The sequence below is a fragment of the Notechis scutatus genome, chromosome 1 (genome assembly GCF_049901735.1).
Source record: "Notechis scutatus isolate UNSWTSFEM ecotype Mainland chromosome 1, rNotScu1.2, whole genome shotgun sequence".
NCBI lineage: Eukaryota > Metazoa > Chordata > Lepidosauria > Squamata > Elapidae > Notechis > Notechis scutatus.
The window spans coordinates 232250865-232272655 of record NC_142009.1 but is presented as its reverse complement, the minus strand read 5'-3'; the positions used below and the strand labels follow the sequence as shown (position 1 = coordinate 232272655).

The window sequence follows — 21791 nt, the reverse complement described above, 5'->3', positions numbered from 1 at the left end:
AGACGGTATGTAAAGATTGTTAATGATTCATGAAATAAGTGCTGCACCATGGGGATAATAAGCTCTGGAAAGGAAAAGAAGTGCTGAGTCTGGGAGCTGAGACTGAAGAAACCCACGAAGACTCGCAAGGTGAAAAACTTGCCATGGGCGTGAGCATTAATCAAACATACGAAGGCGGCTCATTTACACGGAGTCATAAAATGAGGAGCCAGCGCTAATTAAGGAAAGGCGCCGGAGGGCCAATGATGTATCTTAGCAGCTCGACGGACCAATCAGGTGCCGAAGAGAGAGTTCCAGAGCAAGGGGCTTGATTGAGCGCGCTCGATCTTCCTGTTGCTAGAGCTGTTCACGCTGCCTTGTCCGGGAATTGTGGATTCGTCGAGGAAATCCTTGTTGGAGAAGCACAGAATTTAACCCTGTGGAATAAATGGCTCCTCCGCTGCAGGATACCGGGGTGGGGGCTGTAGGGGGAGAGAAAAAGGCGAACGGGAGCGAAATCTGTTCCCGCCGTTTTTTCACGTGGGAAGAAATCGGTCTGCGCACGGGACGGATTCAGCCTCATCTTCAGGAAAAGTGGCTTGTGATTGACAGGAAGGTCTACGACATCAGCAGCTTCTACAAGCGGCACCCGGGGGGCCAAAGGGTGATTTCCCACTACGCTGGGCAGGATGCCACGGTGAGTACAGAGTGCTGATTGAGCAGAGGGAGATCTGAATTGGCAAAAGGGCACCTATCCCGAAAGAACACAGAAAAACGGACTTGGAAAGGACCTTGGAGGTCTTCTAGTCCAACCCCTGCTCAGGCAGGAAACCCTATATACCATTCTGGATAAATGGCTGGCCAATCTCTTCTTAAAAACCTCCGGTGATGGACCATCCACAACTTATGAAGGCAAGCTGTTCCACTAATTAACTGTTCTCACTGTCAGGAAATTTCTCAGTTGGACCTCTCTTTGATAAGTTTCCTGTTACTCCTTGCCTAGGTTGGATCTTTCCTTGATTAGTTTCCATCCATTGCTTCTTGTTCTGCCTTCAGGTGCTTTTGGAGAACAGGTTGTACCCCACCCCCAACCCCACTTCTTTGTGACAGCCTCTCAAATATTGGAAGACTGCTATCATGTTATCCCTCATTTTTCTCTTTGTTAGATCAGTCTACACAATTACTGCAACCTTTCATCCTATGTTTCATCCTCCAGCTTCCTATTCATCTTAGTTGCTCTTCCCTGCACTCTTAGAGCCTCAGCATTTTTTTTATATGGTGGTGATCAGAACTGGATGCAGTATTCCAAGTGTGGCCTTACTAATATAAAGCAGTGCTATCACTTTGTGGGATCTTGATAGTATCTTTTTGGATCTTGAGCCTATCTTCTAAAAAAAATTACAAATTTCTTTAAAATTTATAAATTAAATTTAAAGAAATTTGGATTATCCTTGTCCTCATTACAATAGAGCTCACTGAGAAATTCAAGGATTCATGAGGTTGCTCCCATCCTGAAGCGTTTCTCACTGAGGAATAGTGCCCATAAATATTCCTTGGAGTTACAGATGGTTTTGCTTTCATAGTCAGGACTTTTCATACCAGCTTCCCCCCTCCTTGCAAATTTGGGTGGTTTCTAAACTCTCCTCAGTATAATCTTTTTAAAGGTTTGTTTAAATGCTGTCCCAGCCAGCATTGGTGTCATCTTGGCATAATTGGTATAAACTAATTGGTGTTATGACAAGTTTGACAAGTTATTTGAGTCAGTTTTCATTAAAATTCTATTTTATAATTCTTGTTTTAATGTATAGTCTGACCTCTTTAAATAGCATTGCTGTTTTAAAAAATAAGTCTAGCTTCAAAGCACCTCTGATGAATATAAAATTCATTGAAATCTAGCAGAAAGGTTGAGTAAAAATGTTTATGATCACAATGTTAGATGTGCCATTGTCAGTTTTAAATTTTGAAAATGGTCTTCGATAAGCTGATGTTTTAGAGTGTGATGTTTGTCAGGAATACTTTAAAATTATTTAGATCCAGATTGATTCCCAGCATTTGTAATGTCAAGACTGGTTTGTGGTTGGATCATATTTGAAAAGTTTACTAATAAATTATTTTTTGACTGCTTGATTAAAGTTTACATAGAGTATGTATTTTTGTTTTCTAATACATGAGATAGAAGTATAATAGTAAGTATTGGCTAAATGAAACCTTGATTGTAAGGTGCAATGTGATTTACTTCTAATAGAAAATACTTAACAGCAAGATGTTCAGATGACAGTGCTGAAGCCTGCCTATGTTGAAAGAGGAGAAGTTACACTGAGAAAATTCATTAGTTTTTCGAAAGCTCTCTTATTTGCTGTTTGAAAATGGAGCAAGAACATCCAAATTGATCTCTCTCTCTCTCTCTCTCTCTCTCTCTCTCTCATATTAGGTGCATGAAATCATATGCATGGACTAGTTAATAATAACTTCATAATGAGAAAGATTATTGTAAATGCATAATGTGAAAAAATTGTGGAAAGATGCTATCTGTTGCCCTGTATACTCCAAAGTGTCTTTTGCTTTTGAATCCAAGTGATACATGTTCACATATGCTTATAGGGAAGTATTTGACCAATAGAAGAATTAGGCTAAACTTCTTAAAATTAGCAAATTAGGAACTCAAATTACTAGTAATGGTTAAACTTGTGTGTGTATACTCATGCACATACATGCATGCACATATACACATACACATATACACACACACATACATACCAAGCAATGGAGCTAATAAAGTAAGAAGGATGTGGTTGTAGAGCATTTTCTACAATTCATTAAAAGGGATTTATTATTTTCAGACTTCTGTGTAAGCCGAAAAATAAAGTTGTGGCTGCTTTAAAGAAGTGATTTATTAAATCAACATGACTCTTTAAACAGCTACTAGTACTTTTGAGGATTGTGCCTGGAAAACACAAACCTACTTAAATAAATAGTGACGAGCTAAATGAGATCCAACACAATTCTTCCAAATCCTTTTTGAAACGTTTATGACCACCACAGCCAGGATTTCTTAAAAGAATGTATGTAAGCTTTTGCTCCAGGTCATGTTTTAGAATGAAGTGCAGATCCAAGGCTGCATGTCCCCAAAAGCCTTGATACAGCCTCAAAGATCTCTGAAAATTTTAGCCACGGTTAATAAAAAATATTAAATACCAGTGATTATACTAATTAAATGTAAATATGAATAAAACCAAAATTTTGTGTGTTACTTTTTGAATAATGACTCCCAGGTTAATGCTCAAACTCTAGATCAGTGGTTCCCAAAGTGGGTGGTACCTCCTGGGGGCAGCGGGATGACTTAGGGGGCACTAAGAGGCAAAGGGGGTGGCAGAGGAGTGCTGGAGGTGGGCCTCTCGCAGGGTGCAATTCAGCTTCCCCCCCACCCCACTTGCCTGGCTTGCTGGTGGCCTACCTTGTTGGAAGTGTGTGTGTGTGTGTTTCAGGTGGGTCTCCTAGCTTAGGAGGAGAAAGCAAAGGAGGAAGGGAAGGGATAGAGAGAAGGAAAGAGGAAGAGACAAGAAAGTAAGGAAAGAAAAGGGAAAGAGAGAAAAGGGGAGAGAGAAAGGAAGAAAAGGGATAGACAAAGAAAGAGGGGGATGGAAGGAAGGGACAGAAAGAGAAAGAAAGAGGGAGGGAGGAGAAAGTGAATGGGATGGAGGGAGGGAGAGAGAAAGAGAGTGGGAAAGAGAGAGAGAGAAGGAAGAGACAAGAAAGAAAAGAAAGAGAAAAGGGAAAGAAAGAAAAAGGGAGAAAGAAAGGAAGAAAAGGGATAGACAAAGAAGGGGGGATGGAAGGAAGGGACAGAAAGAAAGAAAGAGAGGGAGGGAGGGAGGAGAAAGTGAATGAGATATGTAGTCCAACCACCTGCTCCAGCAGGGTTAGAAGGGTGTGTGTGTGTGTGTGTCAGTCAAAACTCCAAAAACAGGTCAAGTAGCTCGGGAGAGGTCAGTCATAAATTAGAACACTTGCTAAGCAGCCGGCCATTAAGCGAGGACCAGTTGTATTTGGTTTTCCAGTCACATGGCCACGCCTACCCAGTCACATGACCACCAAACCACGTCCACCACGTCACATGATCAAGCCATGCCCAGCCAGCAAGCCACACCCAGCCAGTCACGTGACCACCAAGCTATGCCCACAAATTAGGCCACGGCCACAGAACCAGTTGTTAAGAAATTTGAATCTCACCCCTGGGTAGAGGTACTGCGGATGAGTTTGTAGCACTAAGGGGGCGGTGGACTGAAAAAGTTTGGGAACCACTGCTCTAGATGCCATCGGTGGACACTGACTGAATAATGTATAATACTGTTTTAAATGTAAGCTCTTTCTGACTGCTGGTTAGACAGTATATGGTTAGTTTAGGAATGAGAGCTGTCCCCTTAAGGGAATGCTTCATGGGAAATGTAGTTAATGCCTCTTGGGAGATGTAGTTCATGTCACATGGTCACATTTGTAATCCTGATTGGTCACTGAATTGATCTCTGGTTGGGCTGGGGGAGTTTTGGGGCATTTTTACCTGGACCCTGAGCTGGAGTTTTCCTTTGCTATAACTCTATGGGATGAAGATAACCATCTTTTCTAATGAGGCGACTATTGAGGCAAAGATTGGACATTAGATGAATCTCTACATAACTAAGAGTTATACTTTGAGGATACCTAATAAAGTCCAGTAAATTAAGTGGAAACTTTTGTAGCGTTGGATTGCTTGTCCCGAGCTCCTTAAAGGCATTCAGGAGCGTGGGACAAGAAAGTGACTACTTTTCAGTTTAAGTTTAGTTTAAATCTGTGTTTCTCATTCTGTTTAATATAATAACTTTTCTCTCACAGGATGCATTCACAGCATTTCACTTGAGTAAGGCTCAACCAAACAAGTATTTGAATTCCTTGCTGATAGGAGAACTGGCACATGATCAACCAAGTTGTGAACCCAGTAAAAATGTGAGTGTTTGTAAGACATCAGAATTGGGAATGCAGATATATTTCTATACTTTTAAAAAAAAAATACAGTGCAGAGAAAATTAAAATCAGAATTCTATTCTATGTTACTGATTGTACGTTAGAGATAAGGAACCTGTGTCCTTTAACAGCTACAGTTAGCACAATGAGGAACAGTAGAGATTGTAATTAAGCACTAGAAAACCACTGGTTGCCTACTTCTGGTCTTACATTACAAGTAGTCCCCAAGTTACAGCTGCAATTGGGACTAGAATGGCTGTTTCTAAGTAATGCTGATATAAAGTCACGTGACTGCATCGCTTAGAGATGGCAAGTCCAGGTTATTGTAGCTTCAGACATGGAAGTGGAAGGAATTCCAGGTAACGTGTGGGTGCAGGCAGAAAGCCCAACATCAATCATATGTAAGTTGGGGAAGGGAGTGCTGCAATGCAGTGCAGAGTCAGAAAGATCCCAAGAGAGTGTAAGGTGCACATGTATGCAGGGAGGCTGGGGAAAGCAAGTACAGGCTGAGCAGGCTGAATGCATCTGTTTGAGCACAGGGAGGCCAGGGAAAGAGGATGTGCTGTATGTGCAAGTGAAGGGGAAGGAGAAGTGGGTGTGGTAAGTGAGAATGAAGAAAGGATATGGGCAGAGGAGACTTACCCAGCCAACTTGCAATCTTCCCTGCCTACTTCCCCCATTGCCTTTGCGTATGGGAAGATGCTGGTCATCAACTGCGAAGCCTTCCATTGTATAAGGCAATATCCTTTCTCCTATTGTTTCTGCCCTAGATCTAGTAAAAAAAAAGGATGCCCTGGGTGCTCTTCTATTAAGCAAGGTCATCTTTTTGGAGTCGTGCCTTCTCAATGACAGTACCTGTCCTGTGGAACGCTATGCCTCTCACCCCAACATTTGGGTGACCTGTTAGCCTTCACAACATATTGAAGACCTGGCTGTTCACACAGGCATTTAGATCAGGGGAGAAGATGAGCTGTGCTGCTATTGATGGTTAATAGTTAATTGTTTATCCTTAGGCGGGGGGGGGGAGAGTTATATTTGGGGGTGTTGTTCGTTTTTAATCTTGTAAGTCATTCAAAGTCATTTGTATGAGATGGGCGGCCATATAAATGAACTCTGTCACTGAGAACTTTTTATGTTATGACCTTCATACTTTTTCAAAATATTAAATAAGAGGAATCAGAACTGTAAGACCGTACAGTCAAGTTGTTGGACTTGGCCTCCTGCAACCGGATACCGTCCAGTGTCTCTTGGATGATGGCTCTGAATTCTGAGTAGTAATTATATTCAATAAAGTATAATATAATACAATACAAAATGAAATAAAGGCACCATACACAACTAGGCAGCATCGAGGTGGTTGTCAAAATTTAAAACAATACCAATAAAAAGCTTGGGGAATTACATTTTATAATCAACATTTCATATTATTATTTGTATGATTATGGAACTAAGTGATTCTTTTCATCTGGAATGACAACTGTTGTTGGGTTTTCCCCACAGCAATTGCTTATTAATGACTTCCGGGAACTGCGATCAACTGTTGAGAAAATGGGACTTCTGACACCAAGTCTCCTGTTTTTCAGTCTGATTTTTCTTCATATTTTATTCTTTGATATCTCTGCTTGGTTGATAATCTGGTATTTTGGCACATCTTCAATACCATTCTACACAGGTGTTGCATTTTTTACTATTGCTCAGGTACGGTATGGATCTTGTCATGTAATAAGAATAGGCATCTTTTTCTGTATATGTAGAGGATCTAAAGAATTTCACACATTTCACTAAAGTGAGATAAGTACAATAACTAGATTTGGGAGGGTTTCTTCTGTACTGCAACAGCATTATTACTTATGTCACATAACATAACAGCCTTAGCATCTGGGACCATGATGGCGAACCTGTGGCATGCATGCCGGAAGTGGCATGCAGAGCCATCTCTGCCGTCACGTGAGCCATCACCCCAGCTCAGTTCCACTGCGCATGTATGCACGCCTCCCACCAGCCAGCTAATTGTCGGGTATCTGCTGCGCAGGCGCAGGGATGGGGCGCATGCAGGAGATGCGTGTGCATGTGGTGGGGGTGGGGGAGCATGGGTTATGCACGCATGTGTGGGGGAAGGCAGGGGGTTTGTGCATGCATGCGCAGGGGGCAGGGGGTCATGTGTGTGTTGCATTATGGGTGTAGGCACGTGCATGCGCACGCGGGCATGTTTGGCATGCAACGATGAAAAGGTTAGCTGTCACTGATCTGGGATATTTTCACTCAGTTTTGCAATTTAACGGCAGTACAGTTAGCACCTGGTTATTCTTTTCGAAGTCAGAATCAAATTACAGGCAGTGCTTGATTAACTTCAGTAATTGGGACCGGAATTTCCATTTCTAAGCGATAAGGTTGTAAAGTGCAATATCATGTGACTGCATCGCTTAATGACAGCAATCCTGGCCATTAAATTGACAGTCCATGGTCCAAATGCAATTCATAGACAGGGACCAATTAGGCCTTTTCAACTTAAAGGTTGCAGGTTTACAGAATCTTATTTTATTTAACATGAATATCTCCCTAAAATGTGTCCTAATGCATTGATTTAGTTCTATATTGTAGAGTATATGAAATTAACTTCATTTTTAAAAAAAGATTTCTTTTTCCAGACCCAATTGTCTTGGCTCCAACATGATTTGGGTCATCTGTCAGTCTTTAAAACATCCAAGGGAAACCATATTGCCCATAGGATCATCTTGAGTCTCCTGAAAGTAAGTGTCCTGACCTTTAAGGAGGCTTTCCTTTTTGTCCTCATGTGATCTGAAAGTCTACTCTTTTCTCCTTTCTTCTAGGGATTTCCAGCCAAATGGTGGAATGCTTTGCATTTCCAGCATCATGCCAAACCAAACTGCTTTCGTAAAGACCCTGATCTCAACATGCATCCCATTGCATTTGCCCTAGGGAAGAAACTATCTAGAGAGGTACATTTGTAGAGTGCATATTATTGAAAAGCAATTTTAGAAGAACAAATAGAAGATACTGAAGGCAATACATCTTCATTATCTGTGTTTTGTGTTTGCCAAGTCATGTTGTTGTTTTTACTTTTTCTTTTAAACCTAATTTGATTTACTTTTACTGGATCCTTTTGTTTGATTTGTTGTTATAGGTAGTCCTCGTTCGGCACAATTGGTTGCTAAGTGAAACCACAACTCTATTTAGGATCTTACTTCAGCTTTCCTTTAGGCTTTAACATTTGCAAGTAGTCTTTGTTTAGTGACCACAATTGAAGCCAGCAACTTGGTTGTTAAGCAGAATGGTCACTAAGTGAAACTGAAGTTGTGCTTATGATCTTCCTTCAGTTTTCCTTTGCTTTATAGACCTGGAAAAGTTGTAAATGCAAGGATTGGTGACAAGGATGGAGTCTGAAATATTAATGTGAAGTGTGCATAAGACTGCAACTTTCAGCTACAAATCTGTCTTTTTTGGTCTCTCTTCATAATGTTGATGATGATCCTGATGTATTAAACTTTTATACCATCTAATTCTCAAGGACTCTGGGTACCTCACAACAATCAAACAAATTACAATAAAATACATAAAAAATAAAGATAAAAATGCCAAGCACAATGAAGTGAGAGGTTTCCCTCATCACAGGCTTGTGTAAAGAGCCAGATCATCAAAAACTCTTAACAACAGCAGAGTAGGGGCCATCCAGATCTTGAGGGGAAGCCTCGTTCCAGAAGGCAATCTCTGCTACAGAGAAGATAGAGAGTTCTGAGGCGTGGCATCAGTGGTGGTATTTTACCAGTTCGGCCCAGTTCTGGCAAGCCGGTAGCAGCGATGAGCAGCGGAGACCGAACCGGTTCTCTCCTCTGCTGTTGGGCCCACCCGCCCAAGCTTCCATACTCACCTTTATCCACTGAATTTGAAGCGCAGCTGCTTTGCACGCCACAGAATAGTGCCACACAGCAGCTGCTGAAGCGACTGGGATCGTGCAAGCTTGCAGGAGGCAAATTAGAACACCTCTACGCCTGCGCTAGTGCCTCTATGCCTACACAAAGTGCACATTTGGCACGCGCGTGCACGCAAAGTGTGTGTACATGCGCAAAGCGCGCCCACCAAGCCACACCCACCGAACTGGTGGCAAAAATATTTGAATCCCCCCACTGGGTGGCATTGTTTATTTGAAGGAACCTGGAGCATTCCAGATTGACTGGGCAGATAGTATAGGAGACAGCTGGTCCCTCGGATAGCCAGGCCTTATGCTGTGTAGGGCTTTAGAGATAACAACCAGCATTTTGAATCGTACTCAGAAGCAAACCAGCAAGCAGCTGCAGCTTGCAAAGCAGAGGTGTTACACATTCCAAGACAAGCCCATTACTGCTCATGCTGCCACAATCTGGATCAGTTAAAACTGCTCCCTGAGGAGCCTTAAAGGGGTGCCTTCTCTATTTTTCAAGGGAAGCACTATGTAGACAGCTTTGGAGCAAGGTGGGTTTGATTTAAATCACTATGGTAATAAAAAGGCTTGATTTAAATCATAATTTTTAAAGAGCATCTGTTCATCTCTGCTCCTCCTCTGACCTGCTGTTGACTTACCAACAGTCCCAATATTGCAGAATATACAGCCTCATGCTACATAACTAAGCTCCATTTCATGCTGAATAAACTAAATTATTAATGTATCTTAAATAGAAAAATATCTTTAGATAGATTTTTATTCCAAAAGCATTTTATTAAAATAAATTTGATAACAAATTTAAAAAGAAATCGATTTAAATTTTTTAAAATCCATTTTTTTTTATTTTAAAAATCATCGATTTTTATCTAGCCTGCTTTGGAGTAATCAGGCTATGGGATGACTAGGGCATGAATGATTGTCTGAAGGTTCTCCCCCCCGCGCCCCAAATTTAGGAAAGGGCACAATTGGTATATCAAATGGAGTTTTCCAAAGATCTTCCTAGCCACAGCTAACACCTGCTATTCAAACAGGAGCTCCAAATCCAGATAGACCCCCAGATTGCATACTAACCTTAACAAGATAAAAGGTGGAATATTCCTATACCTGGGCAGTGCAAATAGCCACTTATAGCCACTCGGTCTTAGTAGGATTTAAGTTATCCATTCTTCCTTTAGCTGTCTTAGCTGCAGCTGATTCAGAATGCAGTGGCACAGACTACAATAGCAGTAGATTCACAACATCTGAACATTTTGACCCTGCTCATACTCAGCAGCTGCCCATAGTCCATGTGTCACACTAACATAAATAACGAAAGGAGCATAAGGAAATATATCTCTGTTGCTTGAATGAACTACTGATGTATCTTTCTTCATAGCTTGGATTGCAGAAAAAGAAGTTCATGCCTTACAATTATCAACACAAGTACTTCTTCAGTAAGTATCTCTGTCACAGAAAAATACCACATATCCATTATTTGCACTGCCTCCCCTGATTTTTAGGGCAGGGAGCTATAGGTTACAGCATCTAAGATGGTGAATTTGCAAATCAAAGGCTATAAGATAATCAGAGAAGACTTATATGTTGAGATCTGGGATGAAAATGAGAGTTGACAGTATCATATCATAAGAATTTGGGAATAAAGACAAATGGTAACATCAGAAATGGAGAGTGAGAAGGTGACAAATTATATGCTGGTTTATGACTGCAATAAAGATTGATTTGATATGAGAAATTAAAGATGCTGAATCATTACAACACAAAAAAATAAGATTGAGGAAATATAGAATAATAAATACTTTACTTTATTGCCTGGTGAAACATGTTAGTTTTTGAATTTATTAAGTTGAATTATGAACAGAACATAGTTCTGAAATAACAAATATAAGCCAAATAAGGAGAAAGTGTAGGATGCACTATAACAATTACAACTTGAGCAAAAGAGTGAATAAGCGTGTTTTTAAAGAGATGTATATTTCTTCTTATTTAACAGTAATTGCACCACTTTTAATAGTTCCCTTCTTCCAGTTCTCCATATACCATTCTACAATCAAACGCAAAGAATGGGTGGTAAGTATGCCAACCTAGGGATACGCACAAATGAGAAAAAAATATTTCAGATCTACATGTCATCATGTTCTGGAAATTCGGTTGAGCTACTTTGGATCAGCTCCAATTTGACAGAACTGAAACCTAGAATGCTTTGGTTACTCCCAGTTTCAGATGAAACAAAATCTGGATAGGACAAGTGTTGGGGGGGAGGGCGGGCTGGTATTCTTTATTTCACTGCCTGCCCCCACTTTCAGTTTATTTTTATCCCTTGGCTAATAGGCTGCTGATCTAGCATGTTATGTCCCACTGGCCACCTCACTTTATTATCTCCCCTTTTTCTCTTCCTCCCCTGCCTCCCGTCAGGCACCACCACCAGCAAACATGTATTATTTTTTTCCAAGGCCCCAATCTCTTAACGTTTTCTGCCCCCAAAAAGCTGTACTTACATCCATTCTGGAGTGAAATAGTTCCTGTGTGGAATATTTTGCCTATTCCCCATTCTCCAAAAGCCTATATTGCTAATTGGAGCTTATTTTCTAAGAAATATTATAGCATAGGATTACTTATAGAAAATGCTATCTTTTCTCACTTTCTTCTGAAACAGGATCTAGCCTTGATTGTCACTTACCAGATCAGAATCATCCTTGTCTACATGCCCATGATGGGATTTAAGTGTTTCATGGCATACTACTGGCTGTCCAGGTAATCCCAACTTCATTTTTTTCTTAAATAATTATCAATTACTCATAAAATACCACTCATGAAACAGAAGTGCTATATGACCACATTCTGGACCACTGGAAATTTCCAAGTGGTTTTCAAGGACAGCGCCACACATGAGATAACTAAGGCATGAATAACTGTGAGGAGGGCTTCCTGGTGCAGAAATGGGCATAAATGCTGTACAAGATAAACATGTGCAAAAACCTAGCCACAACGAACAACTTGTTTGAGCAGGAGCATACCCACCAAATTGTGTACTAGTTACATCTACCAGTTCAGCTCCATTCAGAACCCCACACTGAAAATCCCCAAACTTAGAAAGTCCATGTACCCACAACCATTTGGTCTTGTTAAGATTGAGGTTAACTCTGCCTTCAAACTTTCACAGCCTGTAGGCATTGGAAAAAAACATATTGACAACATCATTCAGCCAATCAAGTGTCAAAATATTCAGCAGAGTACTATTAATGTATGGATGGCATCTGACCCCCTGATGACAGATGAACACCTTTCTCCAAAGTGGCAAATTGCTCAGTAGCTTTACTGAAAACATTTGGAAAATCAAACATACAATTTATGTGTCTTCATTATAATGAAATGTGCTTTCATTCCATCTTTATTGTTCAACTACTTCCATAGTATTACGTGAAAGGGTGCTTAGCAAAAAAAATAATTTGACACTATATTGCACTTTGCAGATTTCTGGAAGCGGCTTGGTTTATCTGGGTTTCACAAATGAATCACATTCCAATGAATATTGACTATGACACAAACATGGACTGGGTATCTACCCAGGTAAGTCTATTTCCTCTTGTTCAAAGCATTGGTTTTTGAGATTGATCATTGAATGATTTGGGAAACCAATCTGTCAGGTTTTCAAGTAATGAAATCCATGTTAAAAGAAAAATAACAAAGTCCATCTTCAAAAAGATTTATTTTATTTAGGAAAACATCAAATTGGCAAAGTCCGTGGTAATTCCGGATCTTCTTCAAAAAGATTTATTTTATTTAGGAAAACATCAAATTGGCAAAGTCCATGGTAATTCCGGATCTGACCCCAACCCGGAATTACCCCACAATATTAGAAGTTAGAAAAAAAAAACCATAAGTCACATTCTCCAATAGAAGTATTACAACGTTGCTTGATGTCATAAATCTCTACCACCAGGGCCCCAAGCCTAGACACCTCATTTCCCACGGGAAAGAAGATCACCTAGCCATAACACTCTCTTGATCTCCACTCCTCCCACCTTAGGAATGTGGCAAGCCCGCAACTTTTCCCACCATGACTGCCACAGGGAAAATAAGAAAAAGAATATATACTAAGGCAAACTAAAATGGCTACGCTTATGTCAATTTCGATTTTGACAGGCTGCCCTCCCTCATTGGAAAAGAAACCCCTGCAACGACATAAAACACAAAGATTGAAATTAGGTTAAACACAATCATGCAATGCACATTTTAACCTCCTCTGCCACCCAAGAATTTGGTTTTGGCTTGTGTGGATATTTTTCATGGAATCTCCCCACCAATCTATCAGCATTTACTTTCCAGCTATTAACCCAAGTTGTGAAATTGGATAGCCTTTCCAATAAATTAAATATTGTAACTTCCCCCTGAAAATCCTAGAATCCAAAATTTTCTTAACTTCATAATGTTCATGCCCTGCAATGGACAAAGGCTTTGTGCCTGTTCTGCTGGCCTCAAGGTAGAAGTACCATGTTTCTCCAACAATATGCACTCCCCCCCTCAATAAGAAGACCCAGCATGTTTTCTAGGCATAAAATGAAATTAAGCCCCTCCCCCCAAATTTAGGCCTAGTTTAAAACGTGCGAAATTTTGGGGGGGAGGCGGGGGGGAAACTTGCCATTAGGAGTGCCCCGCGGGCAGCTACGCCTCATCATCAGCCGCTCCTAACAGCCAATCATGGTGGAGCATGGAGGGCTCCCTTATCCCTCCCTTACCTGGGTCAGCAGGCGGGCGGTGTCGGCGTGGATGTCTGGCAGCGTTTCAGCCGCTTCTCAGGCCTCCATAGCTTCCATGGATCCCACCGGTTCTGGCGCCTCTCTCGCCAGTGCCGTCTCCAACAACAGCGTCTGAGTCGCTCCCTCTTTTCCCTGGTCCCCGTAACAACAGGAAAAAAAAAACATTTTGAGGTACTGGGAGCGCCACGCGCTGCGTTTTGGTTTAATCCCGAGCTGCAGCTGTCCCTCTTGCCAGCGCCATCTCCAACAACAGAAGCGTTTCAGCCGCTTCTCGGGTGGGGGAGCCGCTTCCGTAACTTCCATGGTTCCCACCGCTGCTGCCGCTGTTATTGGAGACGGCACTGGTGAGAGAGGGACAGCTGCAGCATGGCCTGGGCGCTTGGAATGCAGGAACGGGCTGCGCACCAGGACTTTTGCAAACTTGCAGAGCCCGAGGCTGGAGCACCAAGGGTAGCAGCAGCAGAGACGCTCGCTCGGCTCTTCTCACGCCCACCCAGCCGCTCGGGATTAAACCAAAACGCAGCGCGCGGCGCTCCCAGGTACCTCAAAATCTTTTTTTTCCTGTTGTTAAGGGGACGGGAGAAAAGCGGGAGCAACTCAGATGCTGTTGTTGGAGACGCAATGCGCCGGGGGGGGGGGAGAAATTAATTCACCCCCGAAAAGACGTCCTAGCTGTTTTTTCGGGGCTCAAAAAAAAAAAAAAAAGGCCTGGCCTTATTTTTGTGAGAAACACGGTAATAACCGGCTTTAATAAACTACTGTGAAACACCAGATGTATCTTCCCCAACAACCTAGGGAGATTAAGTTTCACAGTGACTGGGTTTATTACTTTAATTATCTGAAAAGGTCCTATAAATTTGGGACTTAATTTTCTAGAAGGTAAATGTAACTTTAAATATTTAGTTGACAAATAAACTTTATCCCCCACTTTAAATTGTGGCTGCTGGGAACGATGTTTGTCAGCTTGTATTTTTTGGATCTGTGCTGCCTTATTCAAAGCCTTTTTCCATTTAGGGGGAGCGGGTGCTCTCCCTTGAGGTACTGGGGCTGGTGTTAAGCATTCTGATGCTCAATGGTCTAGCTGGCCACAATGAAAACATTTCATTGAAATTTGTTGGGGCTGCTGTTTGACGTCCTTCTCCTTGGCGTGGAAATGAACATCATGTGAATTGCCCTTTTGGCTTTTTCTCAGTATTGCTCTTCCTGTGCTGTCTGAGGGCGTTGTCCATTTTTATGGCCATTCTGTACCAGCCATAGATTCTGTCTTCAGGCAAACAACAGCACAGGCAGATTTTTAACAACTTCTCATCTAGGCTTTCTTGGAAATAGTGCACAAGTAATCTTTGAGACCAATGTATGAGATTAGTGGTCAGGCATCTGAACTCAAGCACTAAGACCTTGGCGGGTCTACCCTTCTGCTTGATGCTTTTTATTTCAGCCTCTGCTTCTTGTGCTCGTGAAGAATCCTCAAAATGTGAATGGCACTCTCTTAAGTCATCCACATTATTTAGTTCAGGGGCTCCTTTATCATTTAGCTGGGTGAATTATTCAGATGCCTCTTCCTCCAAATTATCTCCAAGGAACTCATTTCCATGTCTTTTGATGTAAGACCATGCTCTATTCATGAAAAAAGCAATTTTGCTAGCAGTCCCATCAAACATGATTTTAAAAGGTTTTGGAGCATTTGCCCACAGAGCTGGTTGCGGGGGGGAGAGGTGGGGGGGAGGCGGGCTGCAGCCTGAGCTGGCCTCCTTTGAGTTTCTTCCCGAACCCATCCTCGGCCTGGATAAAATACCCTGATCTGTTGGCAGCAAAACTCTGTCAGATTTTGTATTCCTCAAAACTGGAGTTAGTTGTTCTTGCCTTAAGGTGAATTCCATTATCATATGAGGAAGGGAGGAAAGGATTGAGATTGCCAGAGCATGTTTTGCCTTGGGTATGTCTTAAATATGCAAGGGAAGGTATTGCTTAAAACCAGATATTTCCACATGGGTTAACTACGTGATCTAACAGGGAAAGGAAGCAGCAGATATCTATACAGATTGGGGAGGTAGAGAGTGGCTGCCTCTGGAACAGCTCTTTCACTCTAGAACATCCTTCCTCTGAACTAATATTAGCTCTGATTTTTTTATCATTCAGAAGAACTGTGAAAACAGTCCTCTTTTATCAGGTTTTGGCGGGGTGGGGAATGAGGTTGTTCTTTAACAGACAGTGATTTGTTAGGATTTTAACGTATTATTTTTTATGTTGGAATATGTTTGAATGTTTTAGAATTGTGAGCCTCCTAGAATCTGGTAATCTAAGGGCATAAAACATTTTAAAGTGAATGAATAAATACAAATAATAGCAAAAAGTAAACCTAGCTTCTGTGGATCCAGTTAATACTAGTGAGAGATAAAACAGATCCAGATTTCCAGCTAGACAATTTGCTCACTGTCACCAGATGTTACATTGGAATAAAAATTAGAATGAAGTATCAGAATGGAAATATTGAATAAGTTTGTGGACCAAGGGAAAAAATATTCTTTCTTTGTTTTCCCACAGCTCCACGCAACATGCAATGTGGATCAATCATTTTTCAATGACTGGTTCACCGGTCATCTGAATTTCCAGATTGAACACCAGTAAGTAAAACCTTAACAATAGTATTTAGACTTATATACCGTGTCACAGTGCTTTACAGCCCTCTCTAAGTAATTTACGGAGTCATCCTATTGCCCCCAACATCTGGGTCCTCATTTTACCGACTTTGAAAGGATGGAAGGCTGAGTAAACCTGGAGCCTGGTGAGATTCAACCTGCCAAATTGCAGACAGTCAGCTGAAGTAGCCTGCAGTACTGCATTCCAACCACTGCACCACTGCAGCTCCTTAACATAATATTACTTAATTGTAAATGTCTCTGGCAAATATAAAACTCCTTGCAGTGAGTTTAACCTTCTTTTGAGACTATAAAAAAAACAAAAAACAAGAGAGATTTTTATTTAAGTTCAAGAATTATTTGCAAGAAGCTTAATTAAGCAAAGATGTAAGAAAGTTTTAAAATGGACAAGGGCACAGTCCTTTTTTAAAATGTTTCTTATTTTTGGTTAAAATTCTTTGATAATACTTCATTGAATCAGCTAAAGAGAACAGCTCAGCACACAAATATCTTTAAAGAATGTATACATTTGGGGGATTCTACACAACAAAATATAAGCTAAGGACTCAGACTAGGACCCAGGACTCAGACCACATTTCATTTGGAAATATGTTTGTTGTGACAGAAATGAAAGTGGCTGAAAGAAGGAAACAAGGGGAAAAACAAAGTGGTTTGTCTTTATTTTGCCTGCATGGGACATTTTCTGGAGAAAAAAAAAGACTACTAGAGCAGAAGGGGTGTGCTAGAACAGTCGGCAACTACAGAAGATATACTTCAGAAATTTTTTCAACAAATGGAATAAATTTTATCAGTTGGGAAATAAAATGGATGCTTTTGAAAAAAAAATATGAAATATTTCTAAAGTTAAGAAAGGAGATGAAAGTTGGTTTTCTGGAGAGGTAATACAAATCATTAACTAAGTGAAAATTTTAGAAAATCAAAAGTTCAACAAAGAGAATTGGATAATTTAACTGTTGGAATTGAAAGAAAGACTCTGAGATTTAGAGTCGTCCGGACATTCCAATGAAAACATTACAGAGTAGCTTATTAAAAAGTGTTGACATTTTTTTTAATCTGGAAGAGGAAGATAGGGAGGCAGAATAAATTACAGATATGGTATAGTGAGGAATGCCCCTAGAGAGGTTTAAGTGCATTTTGTTAGATATATGACAACTGCAATGAGATTTTTTTATGCTCCAAACTGGAAATGCTTGTCATAGCACACTATGGAGGAATGGCTGGTGAAGATGATGGAACCAGTAGAGATGGCAAAATTAACTTCATTGATTAAAAAAAACAAACCCCAGTATCTACATTTATGACTGACTGAATTTTTTTTTACTTAAAATGGGAAAAAAGCATTATGATTTGTGGTTTTGATGATTAGAAAAAAATTGGATAATAGAAAAAATGACTTTTTCGTAGTATAGAGTAAGCAATAATTGTGAAATTGTACCTATATTTGCTGCATAGGAAATTGGAAGCTTTTTCATTCTTTATTAGTTTGTGTTTTTATGTGATCTGTGAATCTTTTAATCAGCTTTATTTTTAAAAAAATAAATCAAACTTTTTTATTTCTCTACAGCCTTTTCCCCACAATGCCTCGCCACAACTATAATAAAGTAGCTCCTCTTGTGAAATCCCTCTGTGCCAAGTATGGTATTACCTATCAGAGCAAGCCCCTACTTACAGCCTTTGGAGACATTTTGCGGTAAATATGGCAAGAATTTTATGCACTCTGTTTCGATTGGCTCAGGTAAAACAGTTGATAGGCTGAAGCAGATAAAAGGGCAACTGAACAAAGCTAAATTGATGTCTCCCTCACATGGTCTATAGTGGGAGCAAATTAAGCCTTGCCCATGTTTCATTGTGCAGTGCATAATAAAGGCAGCTCCTTGAAATCTGGAGCTTTGCTAGGCAGTATATACCTGATAATAAGAACTGCAATAGCACCATAGATCGGATAGATACCCTAGTAACAGCTATGTAATCTCTAAATCTTACGGAAATAAATCATCTTTAGAGCATGATTTTAAACAAATGATTTACCAGAACAAGAAATTCCAGAGTCTGAGATCTGGTTCCTTGCATCCTCCACCTAGGCTTCTGATGGGAATGAAAGACAACATATATTCTCACATTATCTTAGTGATTAGGTAAGATCAGGGCAAAACTAGAATAGTCCTTGAGAAATGATGGTCAGAATGCCTGCTTCTTCACAATTGGGGAACAATCATTTGACACGAATGGAAATTTTTCCTCACTCCGTTGACTCTGTATACTGATCAATGTGCACAGAGATGAGAATCAAAGAAATGTAAGGGGGTAACAAAAACGTTGAAGGATTGGGAAGGCACATATTGTGACACATACCCTGCCTCCCCTTTCTGTGTAATCAAAGACTACCCTTTCTTACAGATCTCTTAAGGTCTCTGGAGAAACCTGGCTTGAAGCATATCTGCATGGATAAACATTTTGAGAATGAACTCCATCCCAATGAAGATCAAGCACTAGAGGGCAGCTGGTGGACTAAAGAAGAATGTGGGGTCTAGTGGGTAAATAGGCTAAGTGACAGTTTTGCTGGGATGGGATAATTGTGATACTTTTCTTCATTCTCTGTACAGTGTTTCCTTGGATCTGTATTATGTTTGTATTGTGGCATTTGGGAGATGTGCAAAAGATGAATTAGTACCCTTGTATTTCACTTGTTGCTTCTATGAGATTGAAACTGAGCTTTCTTTTTCCTTGTTTTGGGGAAGGTTGTGTCATATGGGAGAGGCACAGAGTTTAGAACAGAAGGGTGAGGTAATGAGAAGAAAGAAGATAAAAATACAGTTTGTGAATAACATGTTACTTGAAGGACAACTTGAAGTTTTAGGATAGCTTGCAAGGTCCAGTTTCTTTTGAAAGAGCAAAAGTCTTAGTTTAAAAAAAAAACAACCCTGTTGGATATTTGAAGTTTGAATCTTCAAAATATTGCAAAAAAAAAGAATATGTTTGATTGGTTAGGGTTTTAATGTTCTTAAGAAGGAGAAATTGTAAATTCCTTAAATGTGATCCAAACCATGAGTTTTGGGAAGATTGTTTTACACCCAAATGGAATCAACAAGACCAAAAACCTTCCATTCTGTCAAAGTTCCATGTCATACCTTAACCAAAAACTGTGACCCACCTCCATGCCAATTTTTGAGCTTCAGCAGAAATAGCATAGTTGATGCTCAGGTGAATGCAGATTCAATGCCGACCCTTTAGGTTACACACTTTTAAAAGTGTACTTTAGAAGGAAGGATGACTCTTCCACTGTATTGTGGACCTCAGCCTCTGGAAAGTTAAGACCTGAAGTCATGACATTTGTCTGGCACAGGATTGAGTGAAATAATTTCTTTGTTAAATATATGTTGCACTAATGTGTGATTGATGCTCTTCTTTGATCCTTTAGCACAGTTCACTAAGATGTACACCACTTCATGTGTACCTATTTTATTTATTTGTATCTTTTAATATATTTCATGAACTGATTTCCCAATGTGTGTGTGATTGTCTTTTTATTCAGTACTATAAATTTGAGCAGGAATGGAAAGATGAAACTTCTGTATGATTTTGAAGAATATTATAATTTCCTTTGAAATATATTAAAAACCAGGAAGGAAGAAGATAGGGAAGATACTTTTTCCCTGCAGTTATCCCAGTGTCTAAATTTGAAAAGCTTTCTCCCATACAACAAGTTGCACTGGAGTAGATTGTTGGGCATGAGTGAGTGCTCTGGGATAACAGAATCTCAATTACTGTAGTGCAACAATAATTAGGCAAAAAAGCTGACACTGTAAATGTGTAATTACTGTGCAAAAATATTTTTAAAGAGGGATTTGTCATGAATTTAAAACGTTGCAAAAGTAGAAGCAAATATAATACCACATAAGTCTATTTAGCTTCAACATTCATACTGATAGAGTAACTGCTTGAGCAGATAGTCCTCGTTTAAGGACTGACTTGATTAGTAATCATTTGCAGTTATCACAATGATGAAAAAGTAACTTTGCAACCAATCCTCACATTTACAGGTAGTCCTCGACTTACGACCACAATTGAGCCCAAAATTTATGTTGCTAAGTGAGACACTTGTTAAGTAAATTTTGTTCCATTTTCTTGCATATTGTTAAGTGAAACACTGCAGTTCTTAAATTAGTTACACAGGTGTTAAGTGAATCTGGTTTTCCTATTGCCTTTGCTTGCCAGAAGGTCACAAAAGGGGATCACATGACCTCGGGACACTGCAGCGGTCATAAATGTGAGTTAGTTGTCAAGCATCCAGATTTAAATCATATGACCCTGGAGATGTTGCAACAATCATAAATGTGACAAACGGTCATAAATTATTTGTTCAGTGTTGTAACTTCGAACAGTCACTAAATAAACTGTTGTAAACCGAGGACTACCTGTACTACATTTTTAGGTCAGAAAAGCTGAAGTAAAATAATAAAGTTGCAGTTTTACTTAGCAACTGCTTCACTTAACAACCAAGTTGGCAGTTTTAATTCTGGCCACTAAAAGAGGGCTAACTTGACTAGTGAGGAGGACAGAATGCCTCTCAGTGTTTTGATAGCTGTTATGTCATCTGTCTGACCCATGCTCCCAAGGACATGTAGTCCTTGACTTGCAACAGTTTGTTTAGTGACCATTTAAAAGTTACAACAGCACTGAAAAAAATGCTACAAAAATAATTCCCTAATTACTGTCTTTGTCAGTAATTATCCAAATAATATGAGTATGTCAAACTTCTCTTCCATATTTGTGAGTGGAGAACTTACTGTGAAAAACTGCACAGGACAACTCATGTGGATATTAATGGACTACCTAATTTCATGTCCCCAACATGATGCCTATTGCAATTATTAATATATACACATACTTACAACACTTATGTATATATGTGTGTATATAGGTATATACCGTGTTTCTCATATAATAAGGCCAGATCTTTTTTTTTAAGCCCCGAAAAAATGGCTAGGACATCTTTTCGGGGGTGAATTAATTTCTCCCCCCCCCCCATGCACCCTCGCCTAGAGCGCAACGCGGGCAGGCACGCCTCACCACCAGCCACTCCTAACGGCGGATCATGGTGGAGCGCGGAGGGCTCCCTACCCCCACCAAGCGCCTTTGCTGCAGATCCAGGGCGGCGGCGTGGATGTCCGCCAGCAACAGCATCTGAGTCGCTCCCGCTTTTTCCCCCGTCCCCGCAACAAGGGAAAAAAAACATTTTGAGGTACCTAGGAGGGCCACGTGGTGCGTTTTTGTTTAATCCTGAGCGGCTGGTTGGGCGTGAGAAGAGCCAAGCGAGCGTCTCTGCTGCTGCTACCCTTGGTGCTCCAGCTTCGGGCTCTGCAAGTTTCCAAAAGTCCCGGTGTGCAGCCCGTTCCTGCATTCCAAGCGCGCCCAGGCCGAGCTGCAGCTGTCCCTCTCTCACTAGCGCTGTCTCGA

At 40.5% G+C, this 21791-nt stretch overlaps 1 protein-coding gene across 1 annotated transcript; it reads left to right on the top strand.

The window, feature by feature from the left end:
* The first annotated feature begins 290 nt into the window (after positions 1 to 290).
* Positions 291 to 19829, top strand: LOC113421942 (acyl-CoA (8-3)-desaturase-like). Its single transcript, XM_026682596.2, has 12 exons — positions 291 to 676; positions 4849 to 4959; positions 6478 to 6675; positions 7626 to 7727; positions 7809 to 7937; positions 10293 to 10350; positions 10908 to 10984; positions 11571 to 11668; positions 12388 to 12484; positions 16219 to 16298; positions 17899 to 18024; positions 18732 to 19829. The coding sequence occupies exons 1-12, from the start codon at positions 428 to 430 to the stop codon at positions 18781 to 18783; spliced, it is 1377 nt and encodes a 458-aa protein (XP_026538381.1). The 5' UTR covers positions 291 to 427; the 3' UTR covers positions 18784 to 19829.
* The last annotated feature ends 1962 nt before the right edge of the window (positions 19830 to 21791 follow it).

Bases quoted from the DNA above. Each gene is read 5' to 3' on its own strand.
- LOC113421942 (XM_026682596.2), top strand. From the start codon at position 428: ATGGCTCCTCCGCTGCAGGATACCGGGGTGGGGGCTGTAGGGGGAGAG. The intron at 7,938-10,292 runs GTACATTTGTAG...CTTTCTTCATAG, and splicing joins GGAAGAAACTATCTAGAGAG to CTTGGATTGCAGAAAAAGAA. The intron at 11,669-12,387 runs GTAATCCCAACT...TGCACTTTGCAG, and splicing joins GCATACTACTGGCTGTCCAG to ATTTCTGGAAGCGGCTTGGT.